We start from the raw sequence: 21,590 nt of genomic DNA, 5'->3' as shown, positions 1-21,590 counted from the left end.
TGTGTTGTTTGGACTGCGGCCATTTAGTTACGAGATTTTAACGAGTTACAGAGTGATTGGAACACGCAACAAGTGATCAATCAGCCATACATTTTTCTCTACTGACGATTGTTCTCACTTTACCGTAAGTTCCAATACGTCACATGTTCCATGTATTCGTCCCTAGTGTATGTGCTCTACGAATAACGGTGGGAAATGTTTTTATGACTTTTTTAAGCACAGTTCTCTCTATTGCTTCAGCAAGGACGCCAGACGCGATTCCCAGCGGCCTAATACCTACCGCAACTAGCCTACATCTACGATGGCCTACGTTGACAGACCTGTTGACAGACACTGCTGGAAGCTTCATCGCGTGTCCGCAAGAGCAAAGGAAAGAGGATGTTTGTCGTGACGAAAACTCACTGCGTTTCGCAGCTGTCGTTAGGTTTGCGTGCCGTCACAGTACGTGCCTGCTCGTTATTGTACTACAGCAGCTTCAGCAACATATCCGTTTCGTTTTAATAGATGACAGAGGCCTGGAAGCTCCCGTTTGCAGCAGCTATGAAACTTATTCTGCTCGTCGTCTTTGGTGAGTTCTGCAATTCAACCTACATCACATTCGTAGAAGTGCTACATACAAGATGTGGCCAAAAAGTAACAGGAATTTTTGTTTTTCTCAAAGACTTTTTATTTAATCATCAACTTCAAGTTGGTCCTCTTCAAAGTAGTCCTCCTTAGTATAAAACACCTGCGCTAGAGCTTTTTACGATCTTGCAATCGATTCTGGAACTCACTTTTTGCTATGGTGTTCAGCTCCTTCAGCGACTCTGTTGTTGTCTCATCAATTTTGGCAACACGACGTCGTTTCATGGCCCTCATCAGCCTCGGGAAGACAAAGAAGTTGCATGGGACCATGTCCTGCGAATACCGTGACTGAGGCACTATAAAGGTTTTGTATTCTTGCCAAAAAGTCACAAACAAGCATTGAGGTGTGAGCGGCAGCATAATCGTGATGCAATCTCCACGAGTGGTTTTTTCCACAATTCTGGTCGTTTTCTTCGGATTGTTTCAGAAATGGCATGTAACTTCCAAGTAGTGTTACTTATTGACCGTTCGACCATAAGGCAGGATGCACTATCCCTTTGTAATCGAAGAAAACAATGATAAGAACCTTCATATGTGATCGGACTTGTCGAATGTTTTTCGGTCTTTTGTTTTTCAGGCGGTTTCCACTGGAACGATTGGGCCTTGATTTCGACATCATACGCCTATAGCCATGATTTGTTACCTCTTATAACCTTCTTTAGAAGTTTTGGAACGTTGTCGACTTCATTCAGCAATTCTTGAACGATATCTACGTTATGTCGGTTTTGGTCGTAATTCACCAATTTCGGAACGGACTTCGTTGCTACACTTTTCACTCCAAAACATCCTAAAAATTACTTGACATGTGCCAAAGGATATGTCGACATCATCAGCAACCTCTCTGACGGTGATGTGGAGATTTTGCAGAGCCGTTATCTTTACTCCCTCCACTTAGTTGTCCATAATTTATTGCTGCGGCGTCCAGGGCGGTCGTCTAGTTCAACGTTTGCTCGACCCTCCTTGAAACGTCTGTGGCACTCGTATGTTCTTGTCTTACTCATAGTAGATTCGCCAAAAGCCACAGTCAACATTTCGTATGCGGTATTGCACTTAATTTTATTTTTTAGGCAAAATTTAATACTAATTCCTTGATCCATCTTTCTCAAAAGTAAAAATTCTCCGAGCGCTCTGAAACACATATAGCCTTTTCGATTGTCAACAATAAACTAAATATTCAGAACAGCTGAAAATATAAGCATCAGGAGCATGTATACCAACACGATACACAAATTGAAAATCGCATGCATAAAGCCTGCAAAATTAAAAAAAAAAAATACCGTTACTTTTTGATCACACCTTGTGTACTGGGTTTTGTAAAAATAAATGACACATAAACAAAGCTGAATCATTCTTTATTGAAAAAGCCTCGTAAGCAACTGAAAGTGTTACAACGATATACGGTAGTCACAAATCAGTTTTCCTTATGAATCTGAGGGCGAATTGTAAAGCGGTGAAGGCTGAAACGATAGCTATAGTGTTTATTTGCATCACAAACGATTCAAACATTTTCTCTTTTAAGAGGACACAAATGTCATTCTGAAAGAAGATGAAAAGTAAATAATTTACCAGTAGTACAGTGAGTAATATCTGAGCATTTGTCATTGCGCCTGGTGCTGTAGCGGTGTAGTACGTATCTGAAACTCGAAAGGTCCCGAATCCGAATCCCTGTCGGGTAACGGAGTTTTCAATCTGTCAGTAATTTAGAAATTTGCCAGGCACGACACACGGTTTGGCTTCCACACTAAATTACAGGAGCCCCCTTCTCCATGAGGTTTATGGGGACAGGTTAGGGACACCCAATTTGCCGAAATAGGCCCAATTGGAAGACTTGCATCAGGCTGTTGTACCCCCTAGAATTATTGTTAGAGTGCATGGTTTATAGAACAAAAGATGGTTGTTCAAATGCAACATAACACGGCGCATAACGTTTCAGAGACCGAAATTTGGCCGAATTGCCATTTTACTATCACAAAGTAGGGTTCTCAAATAATATTCGATGTTAAACATTTTAAATTATTATTACGCGAAGGAGATGAAGCGCTTTCTTGAAAATGCACCTAAGTGGCAGCCCTAAAAATTTACAATTTTTGTTTTCACTAATTATTTGGCAATTTGCGATAGTTAAATGTCACTTCTATAAGATTTATGTGTCAGAAATTTCAGTTAATAGACATCCTGTTTACCATAAGCCATTACTTATTTAATAACAGTTATTTTATATTGCAAGCCTTTCAAAGTGACGCTTATATCATACGCAAATAGAACAAATATTTTGAAACATCTGCCTTGGTTGGTGACAGAAGCAGTAGAGGACCAAACAGGGGCTCTGTGACATGCCCTCATCACTCACTTGACGGTAGTAAGTAACCGGAACATCTTACTTTTAATAATTTGTTTACATCACAAATCGTTGATAGGCACAATTACAGTTGAAAAGACATTGTTTCACATTTTGTTTTGATTGTAGGGCACTACCACCCCAAGGAAATTTCATCAGTTGGGAAAAGAAAAGGCTAATGTAAAACGTCAACTAGCCGTCTGAAGATGAATACTTCGGTTCGAAACCGGTAACGGCGCTATTTAAATAAATAAATAAAATTGTAAAAAGTGGCTGGTTGCTGTTATCTTCTATGTAAGAGCAAACCATATCATTTGAATCTAGCCCTTCAACACATTTTCCGCCATTTATTTGTGGGTAAGGTAAATATATTGTGCAGGAAGTTAAATTGCTGCCTATATACCCATACAAATCACAGCCATGTATAAACGCTTGTTTAAATTTTAGTCTTTGAAAAGTAGCAGGTAAAATTTTTCTCATTCATACATTGGTAACCCTCCCACCCATGAACCATGGACCTTGCCGTTAGTGGGGAGGCTTGCGTGCCTCAGCGATACAGATGGCCACACCGTAGGTGCAACCACAACGGAGGGGTATCTGTTGAGAGGCCAGACAAACATGTTGTTCCTGAAGAGGGGCAGCAGCCTTTTCAGTAGTTGTAGGGGCAACAGTCTGGATGATTGACTGATCTGGCCTTGTAACACTAACCAAAACGGCCTTGCTGTGCTGGTACTGCGAACGGTTGAAAGCAAGGAGAAACTACAGCTGTAATTTTTCCCGAGGGCATGCAGCTTTACTGTATGGTTAAATGATGATGGCGTCCTCCTGGGTAAAATAGTCCCCCATTCGATCTCCGGGCGGGGACTACTCAAAAGGTTGTCGTTATCAGGAGAAAGAAAACTGGCGTTCTACGGAGCGTGGAATGTCAGATCCCTTAATCGGACAGGTAGGTTAGAAAATTTAAAAAGGGAAATGGATAGGTTAAAGTTAGATATAGTGGGAATTAGTGAAGTTCGGTGGCAGGACGAACAAGACTTCTGGTCAGGTGACTACAGGGTTATAAACACAAAATCAAATAGGGGCAATGCAGGAGTAGGTTTAATAATGAATAGGAATGCAGGTAAGCTACTACAAACTGCATAGTGAACGCATTATTGTGGCCAAGATAGATACGAAGCCCACGCCTACTACAGTAGTACAAGTTTATATGCCAACTAGCTTTGCAGATGACGAAGAAATTGAAGAAATGTATGATGAAATAAAAGAAATTATTCAGATAGTGAGGGGTGACGAAACTTTAATTGTCATGGTTGACTGGAATTCGGTAGTAGGAAAAGGGAGAGAAGGAAACGTGGTAGGTGAAAACGGATTGGGGCTAAGATATGAAAGAGGAAGCCGCCTGGCAGAATTTTGCACAGAGCACAACTTAGTCATAGCTAACACTTGGTTCAAGAATCATAAAAGAAGGCTGTATACATGGAAGAAGCCTGGAGATACTGACAGGTTTCAGATAGATTATCTAATGGTAAGACAGAGATTTAGGAAGCAGGTTTTAAATTTTAAGACATTTCCAGGGGCAGATATGGACTCCGACCACAATCTATTGGTTATGACCTGTAGGTTAAAACTGAAGAAACTGCAAAAAGGTGGGAATTTAAGGAGATGGGACCTGGATAAACTGAAAGAACCAGAGGTTGTACAGAGTTTCAGGGAGAGCATAAGGTAACAATTGTCAGGAATGGGGGAAAGAAATACAGTAGAAGAAGAATGGCTAGCTTTGAGGGATGAAGTAGTGAAGGCAGCAGAGGATCAAGTAGGTAAAAAGACGAGGCCTAGTAGAAATCCTTGGGTAACAGAAGAAATATTGAATTTAATTGATGAAAGGAGAAAATATAAAAATGCAGTAAATGAAGCAGGCAAAAAGGAATACAAACGTCTCAAAGATGAGATCGACAGGATGTGCAAAATGGCTAATCAGGGATGGCTAGAGGACAAATGTAAGGTTGTAGAGGCTTATCACACTAGGGGTAAGATAGATACTGCCTACAGGAAGATTAAAGAGACCTTTGGAGATAAGAGAACCACTTGCATGAACATCAAGAGCTCAGATGGAAACCCAGTTCTAAGCAAAGAAGGGAAATCAGAAAGGTGGAAGGAGTATATAGAAGGTCTATACAAGGGCGATGTACATGACGACAATATTATGGAAATGGAAGAGGATGTAGATGCAGATGAAATGGGAGATATGATACTGCATGAAGAGTTTGACAGAGCACTGAAAGACCTGAGTCGAAACAAGGCCCCCAGAGTAGACGACATTCCATTGGAACTACTGACGGCCTTGGGAGAGCCAGTCCTGACAAAACTCTACCATCTGGTGAGCAAAATATATGAAACAGGCGAAATACCCTCAGACTTCAAGAAGAATATAATAATTCCAATCCCAAAGAAAGCAGGTGTTGACAGATGTAAAAGTTACCGAACTATCAGTTTAATAAGTCACAGCTGCAAAATACTAACGCGAATTCTTTACAGAAGAATGGAAAAACTGGTAGAAGCCGACCTCGGGGAAGATCAGTTTGGATTCTGTAGAAATGTTGTAACACGTGAGACAATACTCACCCTACGACTCATGTTAGAAGCTAGATTAAGGAAGGGGGAACCTACGTTTCTAACATTTGTAGACTTAGAGAAAGCTTTTGATAATGTTGACTGGAATACTCTCTTTCAAATTCTGAAGGTGGCTGGGGTAAAATACAGGGAGCGAAAGGCTATTTACAATTTTTACAGAAACCAGATGGCAGTTATAAGAATCGAGGGGCATGAAAGGGAAGCAGTTGTTGGGAAGGGAGTGAGACAGGGCTGCAGCCTATCCCCGATGTTATTCAATCTGTATATTGAGCAAGCAGTGAAGGAAACAAAAGAAAAATCGGAGTAGGTATTAAAATCTATGGAGTAGGTATTAAAATCCATGGTTCATGCTGTGGGTTCCTGTAGTCATGTCCTAGTTCATGAACCACGGGCAATGTATGAGTGGCCAAGTAAGTGATCCTGACAGTCGGGATACCAGTTACTTTGGAATAAGGCTGGGCATCTCGGACATATTCTGAGTCGTGGTCACCTTTGTGCTCATACGGCAAAGACTACCAAATCCACCGGTTAGTCCCTCAGCCGTTAGGGGTAAAACCCAATGGGACTCGGGGCAAGTAAGGCTAGCAACCTGCTTCCCTGATACTTTAAATATGATGCTGGCAACAATCAGAGCAAAATGCCTCGGACCTTTGGAGGTGACGGAGTCCCACCTCTAATTGACAAACCAGGGACTCCTAAGATACGACTTGGCATAAAATGGTAATGAGATGGGGAGCTATTAATATCAATGGGGGCTACTCTGGGAAGAAGGTAGAGCTGGCAGAGGCTGCAAGTAAGATGGGACTGGACGTTTTAGCTGTTAGTGACATTTGGGTAAGGTGTGAGAAAGAAGAGGAAGTGGGAGAATACAAGGTCTACCTGTCAGGAGTCAAAGCAGGAACAGCACAATAGGGTGTAGGGCTTTACATCAGGAAAGAAATGGAACCCAGCGTAGTTGCAATAAGGTATGTAAACGAACGACTGATGTGGATAGATTTGACAGTGTCTAGAAAGAAAATTAGGATTGTGTCAGTATATTCGCATTGTGAAGGGACAGATCAAGATAAGATGGATAGTTTTTATGAGGCACTGAGTGATGTAGTTGTTAGAGTAAAGGACAAGGGCAGTGTTCTGCTCATGGGTGATTTTAACGCTAGGATTAAAAATCGAACAGAAGGGTATGAAAAGGTTATGGGTAAATTTGGAGAGGATATGGAGGCCAACAGGAACGGGAAACAACTCTTGGATTCCTGTGCCAGTATGGGCTTAGTAATCACAAACTCCTTTTTTAAACATAAGAACATTCACCGGTATACTTGGGAAGGCACGGGAACCAGATCTGTCATTGACTATATAATAACAGATCAGGAATTCAGGAAGGCTGTGAGGGACACACGTGTATTCAGGGGATTCTTTGATGACACTTATCATTATTTAATCTGCAGTGAAATTGGGATTGTGAGGCTGAAAGTGCAGGAGGTCAGGTCCATATGTAGGAGGATAAGAGTGGAGAAACTTCAGGATAAGGAAATCAGGCACAAGTACATAACAGCGATCTCAGAAAGGTACCAGTTAGTTGAATGTAGTCAATTACAGTCATTGGAAAAGGAATGGACAAGGTACAGGGACACAGTACTAGGAGTGGCTAAAGAATGTCTTGGAACAGTAGTGTGTAAAAGTAGGATGAAGCAAACAGCTTGGTGGAATGACACAGTCAAGGCAGCCTGTAAAAGGAAAAAGAAGGCGTATCAGAAATGGCTACATACTAGAACTCAGATAGACAGAGAAAGTTATGTTGAAGAAAGAAACAAAGCCAAACAGATAATTGCAGCGTCCAAGAAGAAATCTTGGGAAGACTTTGGAAACAGGTTGGAGACTATGGGTCAAGCTGCTGGAAAACCATTCTGAAGTGTAATTAGCAGTCATCGAAAGGGAGGTAAGAAGGAAGTGAAAAGTATTTTGGACAGGTCAGGAAAACTGCTGGTGAATCCTGTGGATGCCTTGGGCAGATGGAGGGAATATTTTGAAGAGTTGCTCAATGTAGGTGAAAATGCGATCAGTAATGTTTCAGATTTCGAGGTAGAATGGGATAGGAATGATGATGGAAATAGGATCACATTTGAGGAAGTGGAGAAAATGGTCAATAGATTGCACTGCAATAAATCAGCTGGGGTGGATGAAATTAAGTCGGAACTCATCAAATACAGTAGAATGTCAGATCTTAAATGGCTACACAGGATAATTGAAATGGCCTGGGAGTCGGGACAGGTTCCATCAGACTGGACAAAAGCAGTAATCACACCAATCTTTAAACAGGGAAACAGAAAAGATTGTAACAACTACAGAGGTATCTCTTTAGTCAGCGTTGTGGGTAAAATCTTCTCAGGTATTGTTGAAAGGAAAGTGCGAGTATTAGTTGAGGACCAATTGGATGAAAATCAGTGTGGGATTAGGCTTCTTAGAGGTTGTCAGGACCAGATCTTTAGCTTATGGCAAATAATGGAGAAGTGTTACAAGTGGAATAGGGTATTGTAACTATGCTTTATAGATCTAGAAAAGGCATAAGACCGGGTTCCTAGGAGGAAGTTATTGTCTGTTCTACGAGATAATGGAATAGGAGGCAAACTTTTGCAAGCAATTAAAGGTCTTTACATGGATAGTCAGGCAGCAGTTAGAGTTGACGGTAAATTGAGTTCATGGTTCAGAGTAGTTTCAGGGGTAAGACAAGGCTGCAGACTGTCTCCACTGTTGTTCGTATTATTTATGGATCATATGTTGAAAACAATAGACTGGCTGGGTGAGATTAAGATATGTGAACACAAAATAAGCAGTCTTGCATATGCGGATGACTTAGTTGTCATGGCAGATTCGATTGAAAGTTTGCAAAGTAATATTTCAGAGCTAGATCATAAATGTAAGGACTATGGTATGAAGATTAGCATCTCCAAAACGAAAGTAATGTCAGTGGTAAAGAAATATAAACCAGTTGAGTGCCAAATAGGAGGAACAAAGTTAGAACAGGTGGACAGTTTCAAGTACCTAGGATGCATATTCTCACAGGATGGCAACATAGTGAAAGAACTGGAAGCGAGGTGTAGCAAAGCTAATGCAGTGAGCGCTCAGCTACGATCTACTCTCTTCTGCAAGAAGGAAGTCAGTACCAAGACTAAGTTATCTGTGCACCGTTCAATTTTTCGACCAACTTTGTTGTATGGGAGCGATAGCTGGGTGGATTCAGGTTACCTTATCAACAAGGTTAAGGTTACGGATATGAAAGTAGCTAGGATGATTGCAGGTACTAGTAGATGGGAACAATGGCAGGAGGGTGTCCACAATGAGGAAATCAAAGAAAAACTGGGAATTAACTCTATAGATGTAGCAGTCAGGGCGAACAGGCTTAGATGGTGTGGTCATGTTACACACATGGGGGAAGCAATGTTACCCAAGAGACTCATGGGTTCAGCAGTAGAGGGTAGGAGGAGTCGAGGCAGACCAAGGAGAAGGTACCTGGATTCGGTTAAGAATGATTTTGAAGTAATACGCTTAACATCAGAAGAGGCACCAATGTTAGCAGTGAATAGGGGATCATGGAGGAATTTTATAAGGGGGGCTATGCTCCAGACTGAACGCTGAAAGGCATAATCAGTCTTAATGATGATGATGATGGAGAAGAAATAAAAACTTTGAGGTTCGCCGATGACATTGTAATTCTGTCAGAGACGGCAAGGGACTTGGAAGAGCAGTTGAACGGAATGGGCAGTGTCTTGAAAGGAGGATATAAGATGAACATCAACAAAAGCAAAACGAGGATAATGGAATATAGTGGAATTAAGTCGGGTGATGCTGAGGGAATTAGATTAGGAAATGAGACACTTAAAGTAGTAAAGGAGTTTTGCTATTTGGGGAGCAAAATAACTGATGATGGCCGAAGTAGAGAGGATATAAAATATAGACTGGCAATGGCAAGGAAAGCGTTTCTGAAGAAGAGAAATTTGTTAACATCGAGTATAGATTTAAGTGTCAGGAAGTCATTTCTGAAAGTATTTGTATGGAGTGTAGCCATGTATGGAAGTGAAACATGGACGATAAATAGTTTGGACAAGAAGAGAATAGAAGCTTTTGAAATGTGGTGCTACAGAAGAATGCTGAATATTAGATGGGTAGATCACATAACTAATGAGGAAGTATTGAAGAGGATTGGGGAGAAGAGAAGTTTGTGGCACAACTTGACTAGAAGAATGGATCGGTTGGTAGGACGTGTTCTGAGGCATCAAGGGATCACCAATTTAGTATTGGAGGGCAGCGTGGAGGGTAAAAATCGTAGAGTGAGACCAAGAGATGAATACACTAAGCAGATTCAGAAGGATGTAGGTTGCGGTAGGTACTGGGAGATGAAGAGGCTTGCAGAGGATAGAGTAGCATGGAGAGCTGCATCAAAGCAGTCTCAGGACTGAAGACCACAACAACAACAACATTGGTAACTTCAATTTCACAGTTAAGCATATCTCTATCTGTAAACAGTCTGTAACCACTTTCGCACCCCTCTGGAGCACTGGAAGTGATAATTTTAGTCACTTGACACTAACACATTCTTTTATGAGCGGAAAAATTCGACCGTTTTGTCATTGTTAAATCCTTATTGTTTTCTGAATTCTGTTCCTCTCTCGTCACTGTTATTATTGTTTCCATATATGCTTTTTACTGAATGCCAATAAGTGGTTCTTAGTTCAGATTTTTGTCCATGATTTTAAATAAGCGTTTGCTTAATAGTGAACTTTGTATCTGTATCAAAATACCGAAAAGCTCACTGTTGTGGGCACGGAAGAAATCATACAACTGGATACAAAGTGATCCTCAAGATAATTTTAACACGATATACAGTATTTGCAAGGATGATTTATATTCTGAAACTACATTAATTAAAGAAATCAAAGAATATTAATAAACACTGACAAATATTTCTTGCGAAAAAAATACTTCTGACAATTGATAGTATATGCTTAAAAAGTAAGTGGTTAGGTCACCAAACAATTAAAAAACCTATTTTATATGCTTACTCTTCACGCCACCTTATCATTAACAGAAAGAAAATTATCAGTGAAGGGTGCAAACCAAATCAGCAGAAGAAAGAGACAGAGCTTCAAAAAATGTAAATAAAAAGTAATTGTTCAGTTAATATAATCTTTAATTGTACACATTGCAAGTGTTTGAAATAATATGACCAATTTAGATTGTGCTTGCCATCATTTTCAGATCATAAAATATCATTACACAGTGTAACACATCAAATGTTGTAAAATCAAGTACTGAGTCATTTTAGTTTTGATGACACAGTACTTATTTGCACAACATATGACGAGTTATACTCTCTAACGGTATCATTCTATAAACTTGCAATCTAGACAAATAAAGGTTATATTAAACATTAAGATCGCTTTTCCACATTCTTGATCACGTGAAACCTAATGAAGTTGTTGATTTATTTGAACATAAATTTATAATGTAGCAAAAATTAATAACCTTTTAAAACTGCCCAATAATCCATATTTGATGTCACAAGTATGAACAATCTTCTTGAAATATGGAAATACATAAATACTGAAAACTATTAATTCTTAGAAATATAATAATTTGCATTCGCCTCTCATTCAGTAAGATACATTATTGGTCTCTAAAATGTTGGCAACCTTGGTCATGGTTCATAAACGAAAAGACTGAAAAATTATGTAAGTGAAATCACTCAGATATGGAGACTGAGTGAAAGCATTCATATTACTGGTGTAACCAGTGGCGGCTCGTGCGGAATTTTACACTGTGCTACAATTTGGTGGCCTATAGACTTTTTGCTTAAAATGGTAGTAATCGTAGCTGAATTGAATATATTCATTTTAAATATATAAACTGAACCGTTTAAATTATTTAAATTTTATACTTAATCAATATTGTTAAAGAATAAAATAAAGTAGAAGAACAAAGTAGCAGCAAACATCTAATCTGAGCCAGCGAAATACCAGTCAGTACACATGAGCATTCTTCTATGTGCCATTTTTCTCCTCCAGAATCTCTCGGGTCTATACTTGCACAGTACTTTGCGTGCACTTTCAAATAATAACAATGATCTGGTACTGTGAGCAACGTAGCACTCATAGTGGCGGAAGGCATGACGGGGAGGATTCAGAGCATCCGCAGTCGAAAACAGACCACTGCATCCCTTCTTAGTTGGTCATAGTGCTGCTGACCGTCATTTGAGCACTCGACACTGTTTTCTAGTTATCATGGAGAAAATATCTTTTCCTCTATGTTATTTGCATATTAGCACACATTTCTGGCTTGCATTAGAAGAGATTTCTCTTATTTTAGTGCGATTTCTGGCTCATATTCAAAGAGAAATGGTGTAATTTAAGTACGATATTTACAGGGCGCTGTAGAACATTAGTACATGATAAATGGCCGCCACTGGGCGTGACCAGCAAAAACTCGTCGGTCAATTGTCTGTCATTGAGTGAAATCACTGAAACGCGGAGAGTAAGCAAAAAGCGTGTCGACAGAGACTAGCTTCATTCGGTTGTTTCATTCAATGGAAAAAAAAACCAACTGAGTGAAAAACAATCGACTGCCTCGTGGGTTGTTAAAAACGGTTGGTTGTCCCAGCACTACGTACTACACACATATGCACCACAGAGCAGTGCAGAAGGACACAGATCAGCGCTGAATGGAAGAGTGTTCATAAGTGTGCAGTATTGTTGCAATAGTTGCAGTATGTGTGTGTGTGTGTGTGTGTGTGTGTGTGTGTGTGTGTGTGCGTGCGTGCGTGTGTGTGTGTGTGTGTGTGTGTGTGCGTGCGTGACTCAGTAAATACGGAAGACGAAATTCTGAAAATTGCAGTGGTTCCATTCATAGCTCTTTACCATCAGTTGAAAGGAGGAAAAACGTAGAAAAGTCACTAGTGTGCAAGACGAGTGCTGAAAAGTAGAAAGATACGTGGTAGAAATAATCTTTCAAATAATTTCCTTATCGGTAGTGGATATCAGCGAAGAGATTCATTGAACTGCGATATTTACGGTGTTCTATACCACATCCTCAGTGAAAGCAATGAAAGCTTACAGGACATACTAAATGCAGTGGTGGCTCGTGCAATATTTTACCAATGTTCAACAATGTGGCCTTGACTTACAAAGGTAGTAACTGTAATTAATTTGAATGTATTAATTTTATGTATATAAATTGAATTATATTTAAATTTTATAATTAATAATTTAACATTGCAAAGAATAGAATAAAAAGAAAAAATTATGCTAGCAGCAGGAATAGAACCCGAGGCAACAAATTGCCAGTCAGTGCACTTGACCACCCACCCACAGCGTCATTGTGTCAACCACCCTCATACTGTACGCTTGCACAATACATTACGTGCATTATCAAAGAAAAATACTGACCTGATATTGTGGGCAATGTAGCATTCATAGTGCCAGAAGGGGTGACGTCACATCGGAGCACGCGCAGTCGAAAACAGACCGTTGTGTTCCTTCTCTCAGTAAATCTTAGTGCGGGTGACCATTATTTTAGCACTCGAGTCTAGTTTTGTAGTTGTCACGAAGAGAGTGCTACAAAACATCCTTTCGTCTGTTTCATTTGTATACCAGCATGCATTCGAAGAGAAATGGCATAATTTTTATGGGATTTATAGCTTGCATTCAAGAGATATGACTTAATTTTAGTGCTATTTCTGGCTTGCATTCGAAGAGGAATCGCATAATTTTATTACAATATTTACAAGGTGCTGTAGCACGTTAGCAAATGATAAGTGGTCGCTACTAATTGAAGGAATGAGCAGCATACTGACCACAAAATAAGGAATGAAAGTAAATCAAAGAAAGACGGAAGTAAATAAGGTTCAAAAATGGTTCAAATGGCTCTGAGCACTATGGGACTTAACTTCTGAGGTCATCAGTCCCCTAGAACTTAGAACTACTTAAACCTAACTAACCTAAGGACATCGCACACATCCATGCCCGAGGCAGTATTCGAACCTGCGACTGTAGCGGTCGCGAAGTTCCAGACTGCAGCGCCTAGAATCGCTCGGCCACACCGACCGGAAAGTAAATAAGGAGTAGCAGACATAAGGTTAGTGAGAAACTTACCATTTTATTGGAGACTACGAAATAGACGAAACGGTGGAGTTCTGCCGTCTTGAAAGTAAATTAAGACATGGTGCAAGAAGCAAGAAGGAAGTAAAAAGCAGACTAGCAGAGGCAAAGAACGCTTTCCTGACTAAAACAAGTCTACTAGTCTAAAGCATCGTCCTTAATTTAACGAAGAAACTTCTGGGGACGTGGTATTGGAGCACAGTATTGTGTAAGAACTACAGATAGTGGCAAAACAGGCAAAGAAGACAATCGAAGCGATTGCCGTGTGGTGCTGATGAACGATATTGAAAATTAGCTGGACTGATAAGACAGGAGGAGATTCTACAGAGGATCGTCGAGGAGGAAAAGTGTAGAAAATATTAACAAGAAGAAGGGACAGAATGACAGAACATGTGTTAAGACATCAGAAAATCAGTTCCACGGAAATTTCTTGGAAATTTGTGCTAAGTTCCCATGGGACCAAACTCCTGAGGTCATCAGTCCCTAGGCTTACACACTACTTAATCTAACTTAAACTAACTTACGCTAAGGACAACACACACACCCATGGCCGAGGGAGGACTCGAACCTCCGACGGGGAGAGCCGTGCGAACAGTGGCAAGGCGCCCTAAACCGAGCGGCTATCCCGGACGGAACTTTCTTGGACGTAGAAGCAGCTGCAGAGGGGTAAAAATTGTAGAGGAAAGCATAGACTGGAGTATGTCCGACAGGTAACTCAGGATGATGGGTACAAGTGCTGCCCTTAGTTAAGACGTTGGCATAGGAGAGGCGGGCATACTCGAAACAACCTTGGCAACAAGAGGGCCAAGGTTGTTTCGAGTAAGTTGAAGTTTCTCTGGGAAGCAGTTAGACACCCCGATCTCTTCCCATATCATCTCCATGTTTTTGTCCACATCGATAGCTGAGTGGTCAGCGTGACGGATTGCCGTCCTACGGGCCCGGTTTCGATTCTCGGCTGGGGATTTTCTCCGCTCAGGGACTGGGTGTTGTGCTGTCTTCATCATCATTTCATCCCCATCCGGCGCGCAGGTCGCCCAATGTGGCGTCGAATGTAATCAGACCTGCACCAAGGCGGCCGGACCTGCCCCGCAAGGGGCCTCCCGGCCAATGACGCCAAACGCTCATTTCCATTTCCATGTTTTTGGAGCCGTGAAGACAGACAGTCCTGGCAGTCGGTTTGCTTCGGACGAATAGGTGCACGTCTGGATACTATCATGCTTCTATAGGCGACTGCAAACATTTTTTTAGGACCGATTTTTGCATGAACGCATCGACCATCTTTTCTCCCAGTGGGTTAAATATATTAACAGTTATGGCGCTTGCTTTTGAAATAATAAACAGGTGTTTAAGATTGAATAACAAGAACACTATTTTTGTTCTATTGATTTTTGTTTATTTGTAACTAGTTCTCGGCTTGTCTGGTCATCTTCAGGTGACAGCTGAGTAGCGTCTGCAAGGGACACTAGTTCTTAGGCAACAAAACACTATAAGCAAAGACACAATCCATTTACACAGAATTTTGTGCACCAAGCTTACTTTAACGTTGAAATTACACTTTACGCAATGGAAAATATTAACCGCAATAAATAATTAAACTACAAAATATTAGAGTATTACAGATTAAATGGTTATAATGCTAAAGTTAGTGAGGTCTTGATAGTGGTTGAGAAATTGTAAAACTAAACACACTTCATTTATGTTGTGCACCACATACGTTTTTTAGCATTGTAAATTACGCTTTAAGCAAGGGATAATATTAAACACAATAATTAAAATACACAACATCACAGTATTACCGGATACGTGGTTATGATGCCATAGTTTGTGAGGTCGTGACATTGGCTGAGAACTGCCTAACTGAGCACTAGTCACTTATAGTCTGGGAGACGAGTCTTTGGTATTGACAGCTCGGTAGCGTCTTTCCGTTGCCTAGCGACCGCAGGCAGGCAGCCAATGACGGCCTGACTTTGAGCGGGTAGCAAGGGCCACGTTGCCGCTCTGAAACACGGTCGCGCGCGCTTATGAAACTTACCAGTGTCTCGCGTGCAGGCGGTGCGGTCGTTCGTCGTTTGTCTGAAGTTGAATTCGCAGTTTATTTCGTTTTTGTTGTTTTTAGTGTTTCTTTGTTTATGTTTCGTTGTAAACAATGTCTAGTGCGGCGGGTAGTACCAGCCCAACACAAGAAGTGAAACGGAGGAAGAAAAGTGTGCTACACACCCAGGCCCGTGAATTCGTGTGCTCTGTGAGGGATTACTTTGAGAAAGAAAAGGACGAAGGTGGGCCCTTAATTCCTGTTGTTCAGGTTGTGAAGAGAACTGCAGCAGCATTGAAAATAAGTAAGAACACTGTTGTAAAGATAGGGAAAGAACAGTATAGTGTAGATTGTGACGAGAGTGGCACAACAAAGCTGCACACACCAGGAAAGAAGCGACCCAGAAATAAGCAGGTGACAGCTTTGGACGATTTTCAGAAAGACGCTATTCGTCGTCATATATACAGCTATTATAAGAGAAGGGTACATCCCACTCTATCTAAATTACTGGTGTCGCTTCAGAAAGACGATCTTTTTAAAGGGAGCAAATTTTCATTGCGTACAGTGTTGAAAGAGATAGGCTTCAGCTATTCACTGTTTAACGGACGCAAAATATTAATGGAAAGGACAGATGTAGGTGCATGGCGGTGCAGATTTCTGCGCAGGATCATGGGTGTGGAATTCGAAAGTATAGTGAGGTTAGATGAAACTTGGGTCAATGCCAGCCATTCTTTACGTAGAGGCTGGAATGATGGAACGCCCGAGAGGACAATGGCAGTGCCTGTTGGCAAAGGAGGGCTATTATTGTCTTACATGCAGGAACATCAAAGGTTTTGTGCCAAACTGCTTGAAAATGTTTCGGTCAAAAAAGACGGGAGATTACCATGAAGAAATGAACAGTGTAGTATTTCAAGAATGGCTCGAGACATCGCTTATGACGAATCTAACAAGTCCATCAGTGATTGTTATGGACAATGCGCCTTATCATTCCGTTGTTCACGATAAGGCACCAACCTTGGCAACAAAAGAAGAGGATATCATTCAGTGGTTGAAACGGCGAAAAGTAGATTTCAGAGAAGATTTAAGGAAGGTGGAACTGCTCGAAATTGTGGCACAAAAGAAACCCCAATTTCCACCATATGTAATTGACGAGATTGCTAAAAGGCACGGGCATGAAATCGTTCGGCTTCCTCCATATATCTGTCACTTCAATGCAATTGAAGGAGTGTGGGCGCAGATAAAAAATTACATTGCTGCAAACAATAAAAAATTCACGATCTTTGAAGTGGAAACTCTCCTTCCAGCAGCTATCAATAAAGTGACAAGCGAGACGTGGGCTAAAATTGTAAACAGCACTGCAAGTGCCATCAGAGAGGCGGCCAAAACCGAAGGGGTTGTGGAAGAATGCATAGAAAATTTAATTATACGTCTGGGAGAGAGCAGCGATAGTTCGAGTAGTGCTGAGGAAGACAATGTCAAATCAGATTCTGACAGTGATGTGAGTGGTGTTTTTCCATTACAGTAACTACAACGTATTCAGGAATGTAAGGAGGGAGTTTGCTATCGATCTACAACCAGATCATCATATTGTGAGTACTTCCTTCAGATTATAACTCTTAATACACTGAGCAATTATTCTGTAGCTTGTAGTAGAACAAATTAATAATGCTAATACTTGACAATGGAAACCGAAACTGCTAATGTTCAACAACTTGCGAAAATAGTTTTCATTTCAGTTGTGAAGTTTAACAAATAACTTTATTATGGTTCAAATGGCTCTGAGCACTATGGGACTTAACTTCTGTGGTCATCAGTCCCCTAGAACTTAGAACTACTTAAACCTAACTAACCTAAGGACATCACACACATCCATGCCCGAAGCAGGATTCGAACCTGCGACCGTAGCGATCACGCGGTTCTAGACTGAAGCGCCTTTAACCGCACGGCCACACCGGCCGGCTAACTTTATTATGTTTCAGCATCTTAGATACTTGTACTAAATAGCTCTTATCAGTTTTAGAGTTAATGTATTTCAAGCATCAACTTTAAATAAATTCACGCGTACCAATACGACTTGTATTTTGTCTGTTTTTATTTCTGCTGCTAGAGAATGCGTGTAGCAGACAGGGCGCCGCGTGCTGTGAGCCACGTTCGGCAACAGCGCCGTCTGCCCGCCGGAACTGTCAGCACCAATCACTCGTCTCACGGACTATAAGTTGTCCAACAAACATGTCTTACATAGTAAATTACTGTTTACGCCATGGGCAAATATTAAACTAGTACATGACTGAAATACATAATATCACAGTATCACAAGTTATATTGTTGAAGTTTGTGCGATAAGCAAGGTAAGGAATATCAAATTCCAATGCGCTTAATATTGTCCATAGCGTAAAGTGCAATTTTAACTTTAAAAATAAGTTTGGTGCACAGTATTCTGTGCAAATGGATTGTGTCTTTGGTTATAATGTTTGGTTACATGAAAAATACTGTCCCTTACAGAAGTTAGTCAGCTGTTTCCTAAAGATGACCCAATAAGTGGAAAACTAGTTTGAAATAAACATAAATCTGTAGGACAAAAACAGTGTACTTGTTACTCAACATTAAATGTGGAATTGTTGTACCAAGAAGCAACGGAGAAATCCATAAATAAAATAAACAGTTTACTTACTTCTTCCCGTCTGTCTCGTTTTCATTTGGCTGTCCTTTACAGATGTATTCAAAATCACGTTACATGTTTGGTAGACGCGTGAGGCAACCGCGCCAAGGCCATTAAAACTACCAGGGTTCTTCTTTTACCGTACATACTATAGTTGGACTTTGACTTCATGTACTAGAGAAATACATATGGATCAGTTCAGTGATAGGGGCTAGCCTAATCTGACTGTTGGGAGGAACACAGCTGAAGACTTGAGAACAAACAGTGACTCCACTAAGGCGTGAAAGGTAGAAATGATGTACAATACTGGCCATTAAAATTGCTACACCAAGAAGAAATGCAGATGATAAACGGATATTCATTGGACAAATATATTATACTAAAACTGACATGTGATTGCATTTTCACGCAATTTGGGTGCATAGATCCTGAGAAATCAGTACCCAAGACAACCACCTCTGGCCGTAATAACAGCCTTGATACGCCTGAGAGTCAAACAGAGCTAGGATGGTGTGTACAGGTACAGCTGCCCATGCAGCTTCAACACAATACCACAATTCATCAAGAGTAGTGACAGCCGTATTGCGACGAGCCAGTTGCGCGGCCACCATTGACCAGACGTTTTCAATTTGTGAGAGATCTGGAGAATGTGCTGGCTATGGCAGCGGTCGAACATTTTCTGTATTCAGAAAGGCCCATACAGAACCTGCAACATGCGGTCATGTATTATCCTGCTGAAATGTAGGGTTTCACAGGGAACGAATCAAGGGTAGAGCCACGGGTCGTAATACATCTGAAATGTAATATCCACTGTTCAAAGTGCCGTCAATGCGAACAAGAGGTGACCGAGACGTGTAACCAATGGCACCCCATACCATCACGCCGGGTGATACGCCAGTATGGCGATGACGAATACACGCTTCCAATGTGCGTTCACCGCGATGTCGCCAAACACGGATGCGACCATCATGATGCTGTAAACAGAACCTGGATTCATCCGAAAAAATGACGTTTTGCCATTCGTGCACCCAGGTTCGTCGTTGAGTACACCATCGCAAGCGCTCCTGTCTGTGATGAAGCGTCAAGGGTAACCGCAGCCACGGTCTCCGAGCTGATAGTCCATGTTGCTGCAAAGGTCGTCGAACTGTTCGTGCAGATGGTTGTTGTCTTGCAAACGTCCCCATCTGTTGACTCAAGGATCGAGACGTAGCGGCAAGATCCGTTACAGCCATGAGGATAAGATGCCCGTCATCTCGACTGCTAGTGATACGAGGCCGTTGGGATCCAGCACGGCGTTCCGTATTACTCTCATGAACCCACCGATTCCATATTCTGCTAATGGTGATTGGATCTCGACCAACGCGAGCAGCAATGTCGCGATACGATAAACCGCATTCGCGATAGGCTACAATCCGACCTTTATCAAAGTCGGAAACGTGATGGTATGCATTTCTCCTCCTTACACGAGGCATCACAACAACGTTTCACCAGGCAACGCCGGTCAGCTGCTGTTTGTGTTATGAGAAATCGGTTGGAAACTTTCCTCATGTCAGCACGTTGTAGGTGTCGCCACCGGCGCCAACCTTGTGTGAATGCTCTGAAAAGCTAATCATTTGCATATCACAGCATTTTCTTCCTGTCGGTTAAATTTCGCGCCTGTAGCACGTCATCTTCGTGGTGTAGCAATTTTAATGGCCAGTAGTGTAGGTACCAAACCATCAACACTTGTTGTTAATGATTAACTGCAGGCAATAAATACTAAAGACACAGATTTCAGAGAAACTGTTGATTTGCAACATTACAGTAATTTTAAAGCATTGATATATCACTGTTGATGAAAACAATTGACACTTGTCACTTAAAACGACCGTCACAGAAAAGAGGATCTGGCCTCTCAGGTTTTCGTGTGTAAACGTACTTATTTTTGCATTCGGAGCCCATTTTGCATGTGCCGAGTCCGTTACTCCACAATTTATGTCCTCAGGTCTGCTATTGTCGGCCACGGGCACTGCAGCCCAGTGGTGGGACGAGTGCGAGAAGCCGGTGTGCGCCAGCTGTGACGGCTTGAGCGTCACCTTCATGAGCCAGTGCGAGCTCGAGACCTACAACTGCCAGAACGGGAACTGTGAGTACAGCGCGGCCCGTGCGGCGGCAAACTGTGCGCGCTATACTTCAACCCACCAAACTGCACTTAGTGCAGCCCTCGTCTCTCTGTTACAGGGTGCACCCAAGTCAGCGACACAGCGTGTACAGCCTCGAGGAAGCGGTAACCCAACCAAGACAGCTGCTGGCGAAAACATCAATATGTTGTACTTTTCTACTCAGTTTTTCTTGTGACATACTGAGGTTTCAGATCTATGTCTCGATCTTCTCAGTGAGTTGACGTTGTCTGAAAAAAAATTAAAAAAAAAAATGGATGAACGAAGAAATAAAACTTTGACTTATCTGGAATGCAGTAAAATTCAAATTAATAATAACATGTAAATGCTATAAATTCAAATTTATTAAGCACATTGAGTCGTATGATGATGATGAAGTCCCACACTCGTTGTCAGAGCGTAGGGGACGATGCGGGAGACCCGCAACCCCGTACCAGGCAAGGTCCTAGCGGAGGTGGTTTGCCATTGCCATCCTCCGACCGTAATGGGGATGAATGATGATGATGAAGACGACACAACACCCAGTCATCTCGAGGGAGGTAAAAATCCCTGAGCCTAGCCGGGAATCGAGCACGGGACCCCGTGCTCGGGAAGTGAGAATGCTACTGCGAGACCACGAGCTGCGGACAGTCGTATGAATAAAAAAGAAAACATTCTACGGGGAAGACTGTCAGAGCAAAAGAAGATTCTTTGAGAAAGTTCTCTGTTTCTTATAAATAACATATATGAAGCATATTCTCTGACAGGGAGTTCCTTGCAACTGTCTGCCCTCCGTCTCGAGAAGGTTCACGTATGTGTCGTCTGCCGTGTCCGGCACACAACACACGCGTAATCTTAATTTCATTCGGCTCGCTCCAATAAGCAAACCATTCAATTGTTCCTTAAAACTTCGGCCGCGCAACAGCACAAATTTCAATTCTTCTCCTAACATTTAGGGTGTACATCGTCCAGCCATCCTCAGAGTGAGCCGAGGTGACTGACTCCAGCACTTGCTCCGTCC

The 21,590-nt window shown here is 41.6% G+C and overlaps 1 protein-coding gene across 2 annotated transcripts; it reads left to right on the top strand.

The window, feature by feature from the left end:
- Positions 1 to 440: 440 nt before the first annotated feature.
- On the top strand, positions 441 to 20,882 carry LOC126481615 (uncharacterized). 2 transcript variants are annotated; one of them, XM_050105493.1, is made up of 4 exons: positions 490 to 568; positions 17,880 to 17,954; positions 20,416 to 20,556; positions 20,652 to 20,882. In XM_050105493.1, exons 1-4 carry the CDS (start codon positions 505 to 507, stop codon positions 20,699 to 20,701), a joined length of 330 nt encoding a protein of 109 aa, XP_049961450.1. In that variant the 5' UTR covers positions 490 to 504; the 3' UTR covers positions 20,702 to 20,882. The 2 variants fall into 2 exon arrangements, with proteins under 2 accessions (XP_049961451.1, XP_049961450.1); XM_050105494.1 differs by lacking the exon at positions 17,880 to 17,954 and having other exon boundaries at positions 441 to 568.
- The last annotated feature ends 708 nt before the right edge of the window (positions 20,883 to 21,590 follow it).

The sequence above is a fragment of the Schistocerca serialis genome, chromosome 5 (genome assembly GCF_023864345.2).
Source record: "Schistocerca serialis cubense isolate TAMUIC-IGC-003099 chromosome 5, iqSchSeri2.2, whole genome shotgun sequence".
NCBI lineage: Eukaryota > Metazoa > Arthropoda > Insecta > Orthoptera > Acrididae > Schistocerca > Schistocerca serialis.
This window is presented reverse-complemented; position numbering and strand designations above follow the sequence as displayed.